General features: G+C 47.4%; 1 protein-coding gene across 1 annotated transcript in view; it reads right to left on the bottom strand.

Moving 5' to 3' along the window:
• LOC126537494 (uncharacterized) overlaps window positions 1–18,275 on the bottom strand; it is a 59,755-nt gene that overhangs the window by 24,930 nt on the left and 16,550 nt on the right. The window contains exon 3 of the mRNA XM_050184520.3: window positions 1,491–1,717. Coding sequence (XP_050040477.1) covers window positions 1,491–1,717 — 227 coding nt within the window. The remainder of the gene's footprint in view (window positions 1–1,490; window positions 1,718–18,275) is intronic.

Raw genomic sequence — 18,275 nt, 5'->3', positions numbered from 1 at the left:
GCGTATCTGTATGCGTCTTTATTTGCTCATTTCATTATGCCATTTCTGTCTGTTCAATTGAGAACCAAACGCTGTAGAACAACTGGGACGTAAGAGCAGTCAAGGTTTCAGAGATCATTAAGTAAATGAACGAATGGAATATAACAATAAATCAAGACAAAAAATGAATTAAGGGTTGTGTCGCGATGAAGGTAACGGATTATGACAGATGCCATATTGAGGGGGGGGGAAGGGGTCCACGTGACATTTTTCAGCGTGGACCCAAAGCGCGGTAGACGAGCGTACTTTTGTATTCTACCTTCACCAAAACGCTGCCGCTGCTGTCGGGAATCGAACCCGGAAGCTCGTGTTCAGACACCAGAACGCCACAGGCACAGCTTAGCCGCGGCGGTGTGAAAGAATTGTTTATCTTCGAATATTAGGTTAAAGTAGGCACTTTTTAATCCTTTTGTTTCACAAATCCTTGGACAAAATTTAATTACAAAGATTTCTGTTAAATTTTAATCATCGGTATTTTGAAAAGCAGTATGGAATAGACATAAAAACGAATGAGCACGCTGTTGTGTCTCTATACTGACACAAGGTATCTTTCTTTTTAACCGTAAAAAGGACGATCGTAAAGATTGTCGCGTTTTTGACATCATCACGGTAATTTGCGCGGTTGCAGCCACATAGCATACGACGAGACAAGTCAAAGTATTACTGAGGGCTAAATTTACCTTGGGCGCAGGGCAAATAAACAAACGAACACGCAAACAAATAACCAAGCAAGCAAAACATAGCACCTGATATGCGTCAGCTACCATTAATATGTCAGTAGCCTCTGAAGATAAGTAATCTTCTTTTTCACTGGGAGACAACCTCCTGCTAGTGTTAACTGGGCATCTAGGCGTCTCCTCTTGGAATGTTATCTATATCCGCGTCTTTTTTCCACTTTGTATTATTCATCTTGTCCCATTAGGTGATGCTTTTAATCGCGTTCCACTTCGGTTCCTTCCGCAAAGCGGAACCTGTGCTCAAATATTCGCCACTTACGTAAGTGGAACAGCATTTCATATATTTCATTTTTTTTTAGGTTTTAAGGGACACAAAAATATGTGTGTGGAACTGTGCTCTAGTAAAAAGGTATAGGTAGGCTAAGCACCGTTTCGGATAAAGCTGACTTTACCGGAACCCAGTTTCCCACATCTATTGTGATATCTATGTTTAAGAAGCAAATAATTGCAACATAAAAAACACCGTTTTAATGTATTATGATCTAGTTTAAGTGGAATGTATATGGTAATATTTTTAAACGTTATCGATTTATATATGGAGTCCAAGTGGAAATACATTAATAGTGTAGTATAGGAGATACCGCACTTGTTGCATGCAAGTAACATGATGCAAAAAGAAAAGAAAGCATTTATCTTGCGACACGGTGTCTATCTTCCTTCCCCCTTTATATAGATCTTTTTTCGTTTTCGCAACGAGTCGATCATCGCTCTCACCCTTCGAGGAGCAGGCGAATCCGATGCGCCGTTGGTCCTCCACCTACTGAGCACCACTGAGAACAGGAGTCCAGCCAGCACGCAGATGGACACCACGGCCGTGACAACGGTGGCGCCACTGTCGCCCACTCCCGCTACGCCGCCCTGGTGGCCGTGCTTGGTGGCGTGCAACTTCGAGTGAACTCCGTGGAGCCGTACTTGGTGCTCCAGGGACAGCGGACGATCCTCTGCGATAGAGTGGTATAGCAGATATTACACGCGATGGATGTTTGAGCCACGAAAAACGCCCCCTTAAGCAAAGCCGTGTGTGTTGGTCGTGGTTTAACGTGCGAAACGGTTAAGTGAAAATACAGGCAGAATAGAGGGGCCCAAAGAGACAAAAGAAAGTGAAGACAGCGATGTTAACCAGAAGAACGTCCTGTTGTCTATCCTACGCTGGGGAAAGGAAAACATAAAGATGAGAATGTTTGAGCATGCTGAAACAGCACCACGCAGTGAAACGCTCACGCCTCAGAGAGCACTTTTCAAAAGCACACAGACGCCTTCACTGCATTCTGGACCCATGATTGTAGCGTCAGTACGGACAGTGGACGATCGTCTATAGTCGTCGCAATGCGTCGGACATTGATCGTCTCTGTAAATGAAATCGAGTACGCTGGCGCAACAAGTGGCCTATGTTCCCTTCGCGGCCCCTGCTATCACATGCAGCACGGTCTTCAATTCCAATGAGCGTTGAACAAGCTCGTTAAAATACGGCAGTAAACGGCATCTATGGTAGTCAAACTAGCATGGAAACGGTGCAAAGTGTATGCACAAAATATCACAAAGGTATTCAGTAAGAAAAAAAAAGCCACAGGGTCGTCTACAGGATGACCATGTCATGTAGGATGAATGCTTTCTTCCCTTTTTCCAGTGATCACCGAACTAATGATACGGCCAGTTTTCCTCTAGTAACGCGAGCACACAATTATGTGTTATGAATGAATCGTGCTTAGACGCCTAAGTGATGCAAACGGCGATGCAATGCATCCAGAAGAGTGAGAAACCATGCAACATTGTACAGTGGGATGTAGGAGCAAGAGAATTTCAATGCGTTCAGATCTGTGCGCCTTAAAAGCAATAAATTGCGCTATAAAGGAATGAAACAGTATTATAACTTATCCCGAACGGAGTTTTCATGAGGGACATTCGAATACAGGGAGAGCGGTTCTGACACGAAACACACCACTGGAACATATTACAGCCTTGTCAACTCACAGCTCTTGTGCAAATATGCAATACACAAACTGTGTATTTGTTGGGGGAAATACATTAAATACAACTGCTTGTACCTGCATGTATATCCTATATCCTTTGTTGCTTTCTTAAGGTGCGTGCTATTCTCTATAGTTATTTAATCAATGAAAAAAAACTTTATAACAGACATACAGGATACGCTACTACAAGACTATATGGACTAAAAGACAAGAGGATAGAATCGGGTCCAGAACAGAATTGCATGTAGATGTCAAATGCAGAGAAAACAAGAATCACATGTCAGGATAAGTATATTCTAAACATTTGTCATAAAATACGTATAGTGTAGTGCCAGATAGTAGAACCAATAGAAGTTTTGACATAAACTTTTCCTAGAATATGCAGGAACAAAGAAATAAATAAAGGATGAAAAAAAGAAAAGGCAAAATCTATCGCCTGTCATCTGGTACAGCTAAAGAATTATTTTTTACATGCTAGTTTGAAGTTTATCACAGTTTTGACTTCAATTAGCAGATCATTGTATACCTTGATCACACGAAGTATTCTGTTATATTTTCAAATCTTTTAGTGAACACCCTAAACACTAAGCAACAATCACACACACAAAAAAAGAGCGTGACCTTCCAGGTGGTTAGACCTATTAAAGTCGTGCCCAGCGCCCACCAAATATTGTCGCTGCTTAATGGTACAACACCTGACTTCTCTTTAGTAATGATACAGGCCCCAATTTTCGGTTTATCTTGCAATAAACAGCTTTAAACAGGTAATGCAAAAAGAAGCCATGTGTCACGTTTTTGCGCGTACGTATTTTCGACTGCTTTTGGCCCATTCTATGTTTGGTGGAGCTTTCGTGGCAGGCTGAGTTGTAGCTGCTCCCCAATGCACAAACCATTATCGAAAATGCTTATTTTCCGTCACAGAGTTCGTGCCCCAAAGTATCAGAAACACAAGAATTCTAAACGGAGTGGAAAATTGCAGCTTGTTCGCTCTTGTCAGTTGAGCCGGCGGCGGTTCAGAGGTCCAGTCTGGATACCCCTTTATGCATAACCATTCTCCAGTGATGCGTTTATCAGAAGCTATACAGGGAACGTAAGCCTTAGGCGAAGAGCTCTTTCCTAACTCCCGGCTTTTTACTTTTGTATAAGCGGCAGACATAGGTTGTGGTGAGGGAGTGTATGAACGATGCCTCTAAGGCAATTTCATGAGACAATCACTTATTCACCTTGAAAGCGAAGCACTGGTGCGCTTCAAGTTCAGCGTAAGGATCTCCACAATACGCAGCTCATCGCAAGGGAAATAAGGGTTTACACGAACCAGCGGGCCTCAAGAACGCCTCGTCACCGTTCCCACAGTCTGTCAACCATCTGAAAAGCACGTCACGCTGTCTGCTGAAAGGTAAGGCTCGGCGAGTCAAGAGGTATAAAATAAGCAACCAGAAAAATCAGTCCTTATTCCCACAATTCCGAACGTCTAAAGTAGGCGCAGGTTAGGCTACATCCACTGCCTGAAGAGCCCGATTCATCTTCCACTTAGCGTCGTGACCAGATAGCTGGTGGGGACGGGGAAGCCAGGCGGGATTCAGGTGAGAGTCTGATATCTAATAATCTATCACGTAATTAAATCAGCAGCTGCGCCTGCATCTTTCGCTCGGCGCGATCCCCCTCCATGTTTCGTTTCTTTATTATTTTCTCTCTCTCTCTCTAGCTTTCTCCTTCTGCGTTGGGCTCCGTCTTCGCAACGTTGTTCGGCACAGTTGCGGCGTCCGTCCAAACCAGGACATGTCAAGCCAAAGACCAGAGCGATGAATGATATGAGAAGGTTCCGACCAGGTAACGAACGCTTCAAACTCGGAAAGCGCTGCGATCTCAGGGCCAGATAACCGACCGACGGTGCCGCGAGACGATGAGAGATTACAAAAAAGCAGAGGGAGGACGACGTGACTCGCGCGCGATTCCCCCTCTTAATCCGCCGCTCGTAGTAAGAGAAGCGGCAACAACTAATGCAAGATCACTAATGCAAGCACAACTAATGCAAGCGGACATGATTCATTAGCGTCCTGATTGTGCATTCATTGGCAATTAACAGCGGGCACGCGCAATGAAGGGATAATTCGGGAGGGAACCGAAGCAAGATAAAGTCGGGAAAGAGGAAGCGGAAGCGTGTTTAGGCTTGAGAAAGACAGCAGGAGATGGAAAAGGAAGGCAGACCCAGCACGAGACTCGTAAACGGTCACGCGAACTGCGCATGCAGCAGCTGGGTTTGCATCTACGCCACGTGTTTCTAGCGAGTGCGAAGCCTGCAGACACACGAGGGAGATAGGGCTAAATGGAGGCCACGCGCACAGGAGACAACCTGGAAATGTGTGTGGGAGTGTTTGCTGTCTACCCAAAGAGAGAGAGAGAGCGATTTTCAACTTTCGCAGCGGTATCGTGAGCATCGAGATCTGCATACTTCGAAAACATCTGCCCAGTTATTATTATTTTTTCTTGCCCCAACGGCTACGGGCGCAGATGCTTACTGCCCCGAAGATAGGTTTTAAAAGCTCAAAGACAGCGCATTAAGGCGGCCTGTAGGAATCGTTAAAAAAAAAAGGAAACACTGAGCCATGTATGAGTTGGATGGCCCATAGAATTAACGCACCTCATAATCGATTGCATGGAACTAAGGTTCGCAACAACATAGCACGGCTCGAAATTTTCGATAGAGCGGGTACGGTGCCAAGAACAGCGGAAACGTTTCTTTCATGGTGCAGGGCAACGCACACTCAAGCTACATTATGCGCACGTGTGTGTGCGTGTGTGCGTGTGCGTGTGTGCACGTGTGCGTGTGTGCGCGTGAGTGCGTGCGTGTGTGTGTGTTTGCGCGTGTGTGCGTGTGTGTGTGCGTGTGCGAGTGTGCGTGTGCGCGCGCATGAGTGCGTGTGTGTGTGTGTGTGTGTTTGCGCGTGTGTGCGTGTGTGTGTGCGTGTGTGTGTGTGCGTGTGTGTGTGCGTGCGTGCGTGTGCGTGTGTGTGTGTGTGCGTGTGTGTGTGTGTGTGTGTGTGTGTGTGTGCGTGTGCGTGTGCGTGTATGTGTGTGTGTGTGTGTGTGCGTGTGTGTGTGCGTGTGTGTGCGCGCGGGCGCGTCTGTGTCTGTCATGGTGTATGAACGGGTGTGTGGGGGATGGTGCGCAGAAGAGGAAAGCGACATTACTAAGGAGAGAAATGTTCTAGTTTATCCACCACGTGCTTACGAGCACAGATATCTGCATAGAGCGAAAACATCTGCCCAACTGGCCACATCCTTCTGTCACGGCCGAGAGGCGCAGATGCTCCCTCAGGGAACGGTGGCTGAAGGCGCAGCGACGTAAACACTTTAAACGCGTTAGAAAGGGAGGTGGCCTTCGAAGGCCCGGTGTTCGTGCGTCCGTGGTAACACCTGACTCTGCGAGCGCGCTAAAAAAACACCATGAAGCCGAGGTTATTAGGCGCTAAACCCTGAACTTTCAGCTGCGTGGCTGGAACACATTGCGCTCTTGCGAGCCGCATCATGATGACACAACGAAGACGAGACCAAAGCAACTTCGAGAACAGCAACATAGAAAGTCAACAAAGACGACGATATCAACAACGATGAAACCGGCGAAAGCGGTAACCTTTGTTCGAGCGGGAGAAAACACAGAATGGCAGATGTAAGACATATAAAAAAAGACAACTGGGGATAGTTTAAGCGGGATCGCGTTATTTTAGAAAAGCGCACATTAATGAAATTCGGATACGGCGGCTTTTTCTTCAGTGAGCCCACAATGAATACTTGTATGAATCGGTTATATGTGTCAATTTTAATCAGTGTATCGCGGCTGCAGCATCTTCGATATTTCACTATACTTCCATTGCAGTGCCGGAATATGACCAGAGGCTGAAATAATTATCGTCGTGCTTTATTTTCTGAACTTGTGACGTTTATTGTTACCTGATATTATCATTTCTTTTTCTTGCTGCTATGTGGTGAGAAGTAGACGTCACTAACTCTATTTCTTCAACCACGAACACTGAGCTCTTGTGGACGCGGCGGCATACGCGGGAAACAAAGCTTTCGCAGTGGCGGTTGTGGACGGCCGCGGATCCACAAGATATGCAGCCACGGTAATTGCAAGGAAGCCTCAACAGGCTGAACAGGTTGCGATTGCTGTTGCGCTCACCGACGACAATCTTTCCCATATCTACAGCGACTCCATAGCCGCTATCAGAGCTTTCCAAAAGGGCACGGTCTGCGCACAGGCTCTCAGAATTGTTACAAAGAAAGAGATTAAGAACCACGTCATATACTGGTTCCCGGCACACTTAGTACCAAAGATCGGCGACGTCCCCAACCTTAACGAGGCGGCACACGAGGCTGCGTGCGCGCTTACAGACCACGCGGCTTCACCCGACCACTCGGAGAACAGGGACGCCCACGCTAAATACAATGAAATCACTAAACACTACTACCTACAGCGTAGAGAGTATAGCACGCCACACCGCACGCTCACTCGAGCTCAAGCGGTTACACTCAGAATGCTACAGACACGTCCCCCACGCAAAACAGACTACACCATTACATGCCAAAGCTCTACGACAAGTCTTATTGCACCAATTGCAATACATTCCTTAACGTCTACCAGTTACTCTGGCCATGATCGCACGCTCACATAAACTCCGAACCGGACAAGCGCAAGTTTGAAAAAGCAATCCGGAGCGAAGAACTCGCTCCCCAACTCTGGGCCGTCGAGTTTGGTCCTGCTCGACGGCTCAGAGTTGGGAGCGAGTTGGGGAGCGAGTTACCAACTCAGAATTGGTAACTCGCTCAGAGTTGGTAACAATTCAGAGTTGGGGAGCGAGTTACCAGCGACATCATGAGAGCCCAAAGCTCTCGTGGCCAGCAGGACCTTGAATAAAGTTGGTTTCCTTCCTTCTTTCCTTCCTTCCTTCCCTCCTTCCTTCCTTCCTTCCTTCCTTCCTTCCTTCCTTCCTTCCTTCTTTCCTTCCTTCAATCTTTCATTGCAGCTCTAAAACAGAGCGAAGTGCGATGAGCTGAGGCGTTATGCCACAAAACCTCCATAGCCATTCTAGGTCGCTATGTTTAAAGCCCTACTGACACTCTGAAGCTGGGCATCTTCAAACACATTCATAGCTAGCTGAAGAGTGGTTTACTCTGCCTCGTTCGACGAGCTGACACGGGGCGTTGTTTATAGTTTGTACGTGCCGCGAAGTCTGGAAACGTTAGCTTCTCGAGTCAGCTTCTGTTTCAGCGGATACTATCACACATTTGTATATATCCCTGGAAACGCGATGCTCTGGCGACGTCAGCGAGCAATGTTGGCTTCACAAATAATAGTTAAAGCGTATTCTCCGACGTTAGACTGCCGTCCACGGCGCCACGTGCAATGTTCACATTTGGATGAACGTGTAGCCAAGGAATCGTACGCTGCGATAATCACTCGTCGAGATTTAACTCGCCGCATTAGGTCTCTGTTGCTGAACTTACGCATTAGGTCTGCAAAGTATAACCCATCTTCTCCACCGACAAGAACGTGCGCAGAGCCCTTCGTGCCTGGCTTGCGGGCACTACAGCCAAACGCTTGAGTACTTGCTGTTGTATCTGCGTGGCTGCCTGAGGAAGTTCCAAGCACATAATCTTGCTCGAACTCCAATTAACGGTAATTTGTTTCCGAAAGGCTGCGTTTCACTTCTATACGCGGCTCACAAAGCTGAGCTAGGATTACTGTCAACCACGTGAAGAGACTCTCGCCTGTAACGCTCGTGCTCTGCTTGTGACCGTATGATGTGCCATGGTGCACCTTCTTCTCCCTTTTTTCTTCCTCTCACCTTCTTCTTGTTCTCTCCTTTTTTCTGTCATCTTCAATGTGGTGGGCGAGGTGTCTCTTAATTGCTAGCCCGCTTTCGGGTTTGTATACGTTCACGTGATTAATAAAAGTAATAATCATGGAGTCGTTACCAGCGACACTGCCAATACCATGCATCCACTGCGCATCCACTGCGTATCCCTGCAGCACTGTATATATATATATATATATATATATATATATATATATATATATATATATATATATATATATATATATATATATATATATATATATATATATGTAGAGATATGCGGCTTTATCAGATCTTTATTTTAAGAAGTTTGTTTGAAGATTTCTTTGCGAAACCTGAGATACCATCAAAAAGCGTACTTTTGCAAGGCATGAATCATGGCGGATGCGTGCTCGCCCTATAGTGCAGGCCCATGGTGCTGTCTCTTACGACACCGCATGCATGCGCAGTGACGCCCTTATGAGCTTGTTTAGCCAGCCGCAGTCGCTAACCGGAGTTGTTGACCTTTGCTCTCCATTTCGGCCGCCATCTGCGTTCGCTGCTCTTGGTGGTATGAAGTGTATACAGCACTGGAAACTGACGCGGGGAGAGCCGCGATAAGGGTGCGTGCGAGCAGCCCGAACTTCAGAGGCATTTCGAGGGCCGCTGTCAAGGCCCCGCGGTCAAGCGTGCCACTCCATTCAGCTTTCAGCCCGCAAAAAACGCGGTGAGAAGTGAGAAAGAAGATTCGAGAAATCTCCCGCTGCAGGGGAAAATTCCAGGGACGCATTCCCAAAGATTTCCATTTGTGACCATTGTAGACCTTTGCTTGGTCACCTTCGCTAATGATACGTCAAATGTCACGATCAGCTGGAACCAGCTCTTATACGAAGAGTTCTAGCGCAAGAAGGCTTTTGTGAATACGCATCTAGAGCTTCCTTGCCGAGCGCATGATTTGGTCCGCATTTTGTCGTGGAGAAAAATGAAGGTCTGCAGGGTTAAGGGAAAATATAAGAAGAATGTTCGAGGACAGACAATCATGGCCGCGAAGTCTAGAAGCCAAGTTAAACTGAAATCGTTTTCATTTTCCTAGTGATTCTTTTGAAAGCGCACTAAAAAAAATGCGACGCGAACCAAAATTAGTCACTTAGTCGGGTTGCGTAAAAGGGCCTCTTCCACAATAATTGAAACCAAATGATGGCGCACGCCATTTATGTGCATTGGAGGTAAATCTACTCACATTAGTTGCGCTGAGGGTCATTCCTGGTCTTCTTGCACTGTGGCTGCTCTCTTTTTGCTTGGTATTTTATGAGAAAAATCTCTCGTGAAGGAATAAGTACTGCAATCGTACCAACTCTCGCTTAAATAATGATTAGCCAAAGTGTAGCTGAATTCTCGGTTGTGAAACGCAAGAGTAAATGATCCTAAATTTATGCATTATCAGGAACTGGTGGCAACATGCGGCGACAGTGGTCGACGTGCATGCACGCACACCTCTTTCAGGCATAAAAAAACGGCAAATGTTTCATCATTGCAACGCAAGAGTAACAGCAGTAAGGTGCCTTCATCTTTTTATGCATGCCTCCCGAGATTTCTCATTGCACTTTATCGCACAATACACTTGCAAAACGTCAGAAAAGAACTCCCCTGTCAAGGAACAGCACTTCAAGATGTAACCCGAAAGAATAGACTGCTTTCTTCAGTACTCTGACGTAAGTTCTTATCTATAAAACCGATCGCTAACATCGTGTGTGCGACAACCACAAGACAAAAAAAAAACAGCAATCTAATCGGCACATGCACTTCGTGACACTACTAAGAAAGGCGCGAGCGAAGACTAATTCCCACAGCTTGTACGCCTGAACAGCCTTCGAGCGGTTTTCAGTGCGCGCTCGTGAAACGATGGAGTCACTTGCGAAATGCAAGCCGAATTTCAGCAACCTGTTTGGAGCGCTGATCAGGGGCCGTATTTTGTAAAGATGCTTTTCATGTTTGTCCTTTGCCGATGAAGAGGCTATACTTAAGCCTCTTATAGTATAGGTCAGGCAGTAAGCAGCGTCTCTACAACTAGGTGAGATGGATGACATGGAACAAATGGAACCGTAGGAAAACAATCTTTACGAAAGACGGCCCCGATATTTTCGAGCGAGCGTTGGGACTTCGCAAATGAGAATCTTCAAACCTTTCACACTTAATAGAGAACAAGAAAGAAAAAAAAAAAAGACTGCTGCGCGTGGGATGGTCACCGAAGCATGAAATGAGGAACAAGCAAGCAAGCAGGTAAGCAAGCAAGCTAGGTGCGACATATTTTCTCGTAGTTATTGTATAACCAGCAACCATTTCCCAGTTAGTCTATTCGCGTTCCAATGATTATCAACAGATCAAGGGAATTTCGGCGCCGCTACTAGGCGGTGCGTAGTGCTTAAACAACAATGGAGCCCAAATTAGCAGGAAATGCGTCTGGCAGAAAAACAATTGCACCATCTCGCACGACGAAGTTCGCATAAGGTCCTAAAACCAGACACGCTTGTGTTTGTCTTTCTGCTCTCAAGACGTGGAATAGATATATGCAAGGGCACTTTGAATTTCGGACCCAATGTCTGCTCAAACGAATAAGGCTGTCCGAACGCGAACGAAAAGACAGCTTCTACCAGGAGGGCAAGTTGATACGAAAGCGAAAGCGAGAATGCCGTCGAGATCGTCAAGTATAACTTGAATGTTTCTCCGCAGTAAAAGAAAAAATTCAAGAACAAAAAGCTATACTTCTGGCTGACTAGTGGAATTCGCTACGACTTCTTCGTCGCGAAGTGAGGACCAGTTTCCGTCAGGGTGTGCGTGTATACTAATGCCCCAACATACGTTCCTGCGAATTAGCGAATATGTTTTCTCAAGGCAGGGACACGAACGAGGGTGAGTGAACAACACAGGCTGATTTGCATTAAGCCGTATGTGCACTTGTTTCGCGCTTTCAGTCACCGGACAACATTTAGTCGCCCGCATTCACGGCGTCGGCAAATGAAGGGAATCATTTTGAGATAAGTAATAACGTTTTGCGTTTCTGAGCCTCTCTTTCTTTCTTTTATTCTTTCCTCAGACAGCAGCTTACAGAATGGTTCTGCTTCCTGAATACGCACCAAACAGCGTTGTCGAAAGTGCAGAGATAACATCTCTTACAATGGCATCGGAGAGAAAAAACTTTCAGGAAGCGGCCTCTGGACTTGGAAAATATCAGCAAAACGCAGGAAAGAATAAGGCAACTCCGCCGCCGATCAGCCGAAACCGTCCTTCCGGCGACCGAGACGATCGTCCCATTCGGCGTCACAGTCCCGACCGAGGAGCGCGTTGCGCGCACGCAAAATTTATAGGAGCCAGTTGCGTGCATGCAAAACCAGTTCAAACCGCGTGCAGAGCAAAGAGGGAAAAACAGGCTACAGGCCGCACCTCGAAGGCCGGAGGGTGGAGGAAAGGGGGGGGGGGGGGGTGGCATATCGCGAGCCGTTGTGCGCGCAACGCAAACAGAGTGAGCTGCAGCACGAGCAGCGCGGTCGCCGCCGCTATCGCCGGCGCCCTTTTGGGGTCACCCGCCACGTCTGGAGTGAGCCAGCCTGCGAGACAAGGTGCCCGAGACCGCAGATGCACTCGGCCGGCAGTCCGTCCGGCTGGTCTGCCCGATGGCACAACTTGAGGAGGGCACTCACGGAGAGAGAGGGCGATGCAGGCTCGGGACGATAAAGCATTTTCGGGGTGGTGGTTCGCGCGCGGCCGAAGTGAGAAGGCGGGGGGGGGGGGGGGGGGGGGGGGAGAACGCCGTGGGGCTCACGCAATGCCCACGGCTCTCAGGCCAACAGCTGTCCATCGTGGTGGCCGTGAAAAAAACACCCGCGATCGCTTCGTGTCCACTGCGGTCGTCTCGGACGTACACACACAGCGTGCGCGTATATAGCGCTGCAGCTGCTGCCACCGTCCGTGCATGCTATACGCCACGTCTTCGTCGTCGTTGAGCAACCGCGACTACACGAATAAGAGGCACCGCGGTCGCTCGGGTCTCCTTGGGAGTTTTATTGATTCCGCGGCGATATAGCTACGCCAAGGATAGCTGCGGGGCGTGTGCACGGTCGACCCTCACGCGGTGTAGACATCTGGCGTACACGCGCGCGCGCTGCACGTCAATCGCGAGGAAGCACGCCGCGGTGGCGCAAGGTCGGTAAAAAGAGTCGCGAAGACGCTCGCGGCGAGCGCACCTGGTAGACGGACGTAAACGCCATGTCGAAACCGCAAAAACAAGGCTTCGGCCTTTCCGCAAATGAAGACGCGCCGAATAGGGATGTCGGCGCTGGCGCGACAGTGCAAGCTCTAGCTCACTTATTTGTCTAGGCGATAGGCTTAATGTCTTAAAGCAGAATCTGGGTCACGAGGCACACCGTGTAGTGGAGGGGATCTAGACCGGGTCTGTAATGTTGCTTTCTCTAAGTCAAAGGAGGGTCTCAAATTAGGCCTGGCGCAATAAGCATATCGCTAAAAAAATAAAAATAAAATGAGCAGACAATAAAATTTACCGTGAAATTTCTGTATGTCTCTGCGCAATTGTCTCTGTATGTCTCTGTAATTTCGTCTCTGTATGTTTAACACGCAATCGTATCTTAATTTGAATGGAAATCAGGGGGAGGGGGCTTACAAGGAAGAATAAATATGACATTGATGAAGCAGCGCATTTGCAATAGACACGTTCACTCATACATGAAAATGGACATTCTAGGCACTGGGCTGGAACTCTGTATGCCCTTTTTCATGTGTGCGTTAACGTGTCTATTTCAAGTGCGCTGCTTCATCAATATCATGACTCACGAACTAGCCCATAGCCGATACATAAGTATCAAATATATATATATATATATATATATATATATATATATATATATATATATATATATATATATATATATATTCACCATGGCGAAACTACAAGCAGTTAACGATTATACGCAAGTCGCGCCTTTGAAGCAACCACAAGACCGAAGTTAACAAGCCAGCTTTTGTGCCTCGTGCGAAGTGTACGCGCGAGTAACGACTCCGAGAAGGCTATAAGAGCAAAAGCCATCGCGGCGCTGTCACAACAACAGCGCGTTACAGGCGTGGTTTTTGCCGGATGCCAGTGGGCGCTCGTTTTGCTCTGCTGCCATCCTCAAGGCAACAACCAGCGGGCCCGATTTCTCGGTACGGTACGTCGGAGGACACCTGCTCCCAGGAGGCAGCCACACGGGAGGCGTCGCCGAAAGCGCATCCGCCGCTGGCACCCGCCAACATCGCACGTCACCGCAGCTGCTTCGATCCGGATGCTCACGCGGTAAGTTTACGCGTCCGCGAGGACGGTTGCGCAAACAACGCTGCACAGCCACGTGTGGCTGTGCAGGACGGTTTCATACGAGAGCCGACGGCTGACAAGGAGGACTTGCACGGGTACCTCGTTTTAGTCGTAAAACGGGAGTATGTAAACGAGGGCGCCGACAGCGATGCTCGTGCACCTTCAGAGACACCCTTTCGCGGTTTCACAACTGCCCCTGCCAGCGCGAAACAAACACGCATGTGTAGGCTTGCGTTCTCGGAGAGGCGCGACCTTACGCCAACGCTGTGCACGGGTAGGGTCACAAAGATAAAAGCGCGCATTTACCTTCGGCCTGCCTGCGAGGCGTAAAACGTGCGTTACTGCTGCTGCCTTATACTGTCTGCACGGGTGCGAAGGTGCTCGCGAGTCTTGCGTAATCGGAACACGCTTAGAGACACTCTGGTTGCGCACGTTGCGAAATGACGCGAACCCTCCTGGCGACGCACCAACTCAGACGAAAAGAACAACAATAAAAAAAAGCAAGGCATTACACGTGAGAACAAACCGTCGTCATTTGAGCTTCCATTTTTGGGCGGGTTCTCTGCATTTTCGGGGTTACCCTCCGGTGTCACTTGTAGCAGGCCTTGAACACTTTTACTTGAATAGAAGAAAACAATGCAAGAAGTCAGTGCAAGGTGCCTCATCCAAGACATCGCGAACACTTACTGATCCTTTCTCTTCTCTCTCTCTCTCTTGCGCAATGAAGTTAGAGAACTGTAATGCTTGATAGATGCCTAAAACGCTCACATAAAGAAGCACCAAAAGCACATACACATTGCAGGTATATTTGTAAGTCTTCTATAACTCCATTTCCTTTTTTTCCGCGCTAATTATTTGTAGGCTGAGGATTCGAGCGACTTTACCTTAGGGATTTTCATTGCTCATAATAACAGAATAAAAGTTTATTCGTTCTCTCTCTCTCTCTCTCTTTCCGCGCTGTGCAACAGCACCAACAACCAAACCGCACGAGTAACTACCGCCATGATAAAAGCTTAGTACTTCAACAGTACCGTGGGACAGAGCAGTTCGCAAGCAAATGGTGTGAGACAATTATATAGCGTTTTCTCGTGAACTGGTCTGCAGTGACAGAGCGTTGTTTGAGGCCGCTATATAGTTTGCCTGAATGGACACTACAAAAAACAAACAAACCAGCCTTTACGCCTTTCTTGGATTATTTGTTGTATCCCTTCGCTGTTAGTATAATTAATAATGGAAAAATCAGACGTCCACCCGCCCATAGCAATTGCTACAAAGGAAACCCATACGGGTTCCTCGAAAGAAAAGGCTCAGAGTTGAAGAAAAATTCGCTTTGGTCCGGGACTCGAACGCGGGACCACCGCCTTTCCGGGGCAGTCGCTCTACCATCTGAGCTAACCAGGCGGCTAGCACATGGCAGGGCGAAGTCGAATTTGTCGACAACATGAAGCAAAGGCAAGTGCTTGACGCAGTAGTTCTGTGGAAACCCGCAAGGTGGAGAGAAGTAATTAATAAAGGGGAAAATCAGACATCTACCCGTTATCAGACATCAGAACGCATCTGTAGGGGTGTCACAAGTGACCACCCGTGATGCACCCGACTTCTTTCCTGCTCAGTCAATACTTTGTTCTGAACAATCGGGATATTTATCATAGTTCGTGTGCACTTAGTCCGTAAGTCAATTATTGCAGCATTTTCTCTTTATGACAACAAAAAACAACTTGCTTCCGCGGCGTTGGGCGAACGGACACGATTGTGCACGCTCGTAACATCTGTTGTTTGTGGCTTAAGCATTGCTTAAGCTGGAGGTGTTAGTAAAAGCATAGGTGAAGTGACACTACACTCACTACAACTTTGGGTACAATTTTGGGTACAATTGTGTACAATGGGTGTAATAGGGTGATTAAAATGGATGCGGAGTCCCACTAGAGCGTGTCTGATAATCGAATCGTGCTCTTTTTTGTGCGAACCGCTATAGTTCATTTCACTATATTGGCTTTCACCTTGGCCACTAGTCATGACTTTCCTGTTTTTTGTTCCCGTGTAATGCATTACAAATAATCTGAAAAAAAAATGAATCCTTCCTCGCAGTCTCACTCAACATATGCGGCGTCATCATGGTTGGTAAAATATGCAAAGTGCTGGAAATGTGTTCCCTTGCAGAGCTCTCACCAACTGTCGACTGTTATTTTCGCGGAAGGTCTTCGGTAGCAAAAAAAAAAAAAAAAGAAACATAGAAAAAGAAAGAAAGAAAGAGCATTTAAATACTGAATTAAACTTAGCGAAACTGCACAGTGGATTATTAGAGAGGCCGTTGAGGTCGACGGGCGCCAAATCCAAAGGCGCTAGTGTACCTAGATTAGGTGCACGTTTAAGGCACCCAAGTAGACCAAGGTTAACCCGGGGCCCTCCAACTATGGCTTCTCACCGGTGCGTTGCTTTAGGATGTTAAACCCCACAAAGCAATAAATTGATCAATCCACGCAAATAGAGCCAGTAATGTAGTTACCAAATAAAAACGACGAGACAGCGACGCGCCTTGAATGATTGCTAATCGTGGTCCTTCTTTTTTGGGGCGGGGGAGGACATGAATTGTCTACTCCGTTATGAACATGTGATGTTATATCGTTTGATAAGCCTGCGTTGTGTTATCAGCCAAAGAACACATAGACGTCAGAATGATAGACGTCAGAATGATAGACGTCAGAATGCGCGTTCGTTACGTGCGGTATTTCTAGAAATTGCAAACTGTAATTAAAGAAAGTGCTTGGGAGAGAAAAAAGAAAAACACAGGTTTATTGAATAAAATATTTGTGGTAATTCACGAGAGTGAGCGAGAAAACCACGCACACCTTCATGCCGGAAGGAAAAGAAAACAGAAAAGAAAAATCTTGGAAGGCGATTCAACCTTTAGCTGACGTCCATTAATGAAAACGCCTTCCCCATAAAATTTGTTCAGGGAGGCTCGCAACGTCTCAAACGATGACGGCTACGCCTTCGATCAGAGGGGCAGCGCCTCAACGACAGTGTCTCAAAACGGTAGCTGTCACGAGGGAAGGATGCGAGAACGCCACCTTCACCCCAGTTACGCCCGGTACTGATACCACTTGAACCATTCAACAAAGAGTGGTACCACTGGTATTTTCGCTACCGTAGACCTATCTTCGGTATCGGCGCACATTTAGACTGCAGAATCTCCGAAATCGGTCCGCGAGAAAGACTAGAAACATTCATGATACGCAAGAAGTGGGGTTAATTCACCAAGAAAGACATCGGCTTTAAAAAGGAAATGCAAGATGGAAACACTGACCTTTATTTACTTTCTCGTCCAGCTCAGAGTGTCCAGCTTATAGAGCTTAGAGTGCAGGGTAGCCTACAGGGCTCAGCCTGGTTAACCTCACTGCCTTTCCCTTATGACTTCTCTCTCTCTCTCTATGTCAGGAGAATCGCAACGAACGCATGCACTTCCGAGCAAAATCAGCGGGAAACGCTTGTGATAACGACGGACACAGAACATAAAGACATTCGCGACGCACGTCTTTCTTCGCCTGGCTTCATCTCAAGATTAATGGCGTATCTGCAAAGGCGGCTAGCCTGCTCAGGCGTGAAGAGCAACAATCACGCGAATTATAATAGCACTAATTGGACAAAAGGCAAAGAAAAAGAGAAAGCGAGAAAAGAAAACACGGTGACGAGGAGAAAAAAAACGGAGAGGTCGAACGCGAAAGACGCCTGATGCCGACCGTCAGCAGTTAATGGTCGTGAGAGTGGCGTATAGGGCACCGAAGCCAGCGTGACATGAAGAAACAAACGCGGTCGAAGAAGACGAAGGAGGTTCAGCCAAGCGTGGGAAAATGCAACCTAAGTTGGAGTGACCCCGCCTCCCTTCGAGAAGCACTGCTTGCAGCGACCCCCTTGCCAGCCCCCTCGCTTTTTCGTTTCGACAGCTGACCTTCGGAGAGAATCTGCGGACAGGTCGACGCTTCCCAGAATGGCGAGCGCCCGCTGACTAGCACACAAGCACATATATATCCTGTATTTCACGCTGTCAAGCAGAGAGCACCTGTTGCCTGGTAGCACCCCTCCCTCATCCCCCGCCGCCCCTCCTTTTTTCACCCTCCGCTCTTGCAATAGTAGTGCCTCTGCAATAGTAGTGCTTGTCGGGCAAGGCCGTCGGAAGAACGGTCAATGCGAGTGGGCAGTGTTTACGATGTCGTCACGGTCGTGCACCCGTGGTAACTCTGGTGTTTCTTTGCTTTTACATAGAATGTTACCGAAAGGATTGAAGCGTCGGAGATTGGGGCGTTGGTGTAGTTATACGACACCCGATGTT

The sequence above is a fragment of the Dermacentor andersoni genome, chromosome 4 (assembly GCF_023375885.2).
Source record: "Dermacentor andersoni chromosome 4, qqDerAnde1_hic_scaffold, whole genome shotgun sequence".
NCBI lineage: Eukaryota > Metazoa > Arthropoda > Arachnida > Ixodida > Ixodidae > Dermacentor > Dermacentor andersoni.
Note: the sequence above shows the minus strand (reverse complement) of the source record. Positions and strands in the feature narration are given on the sequence as shown.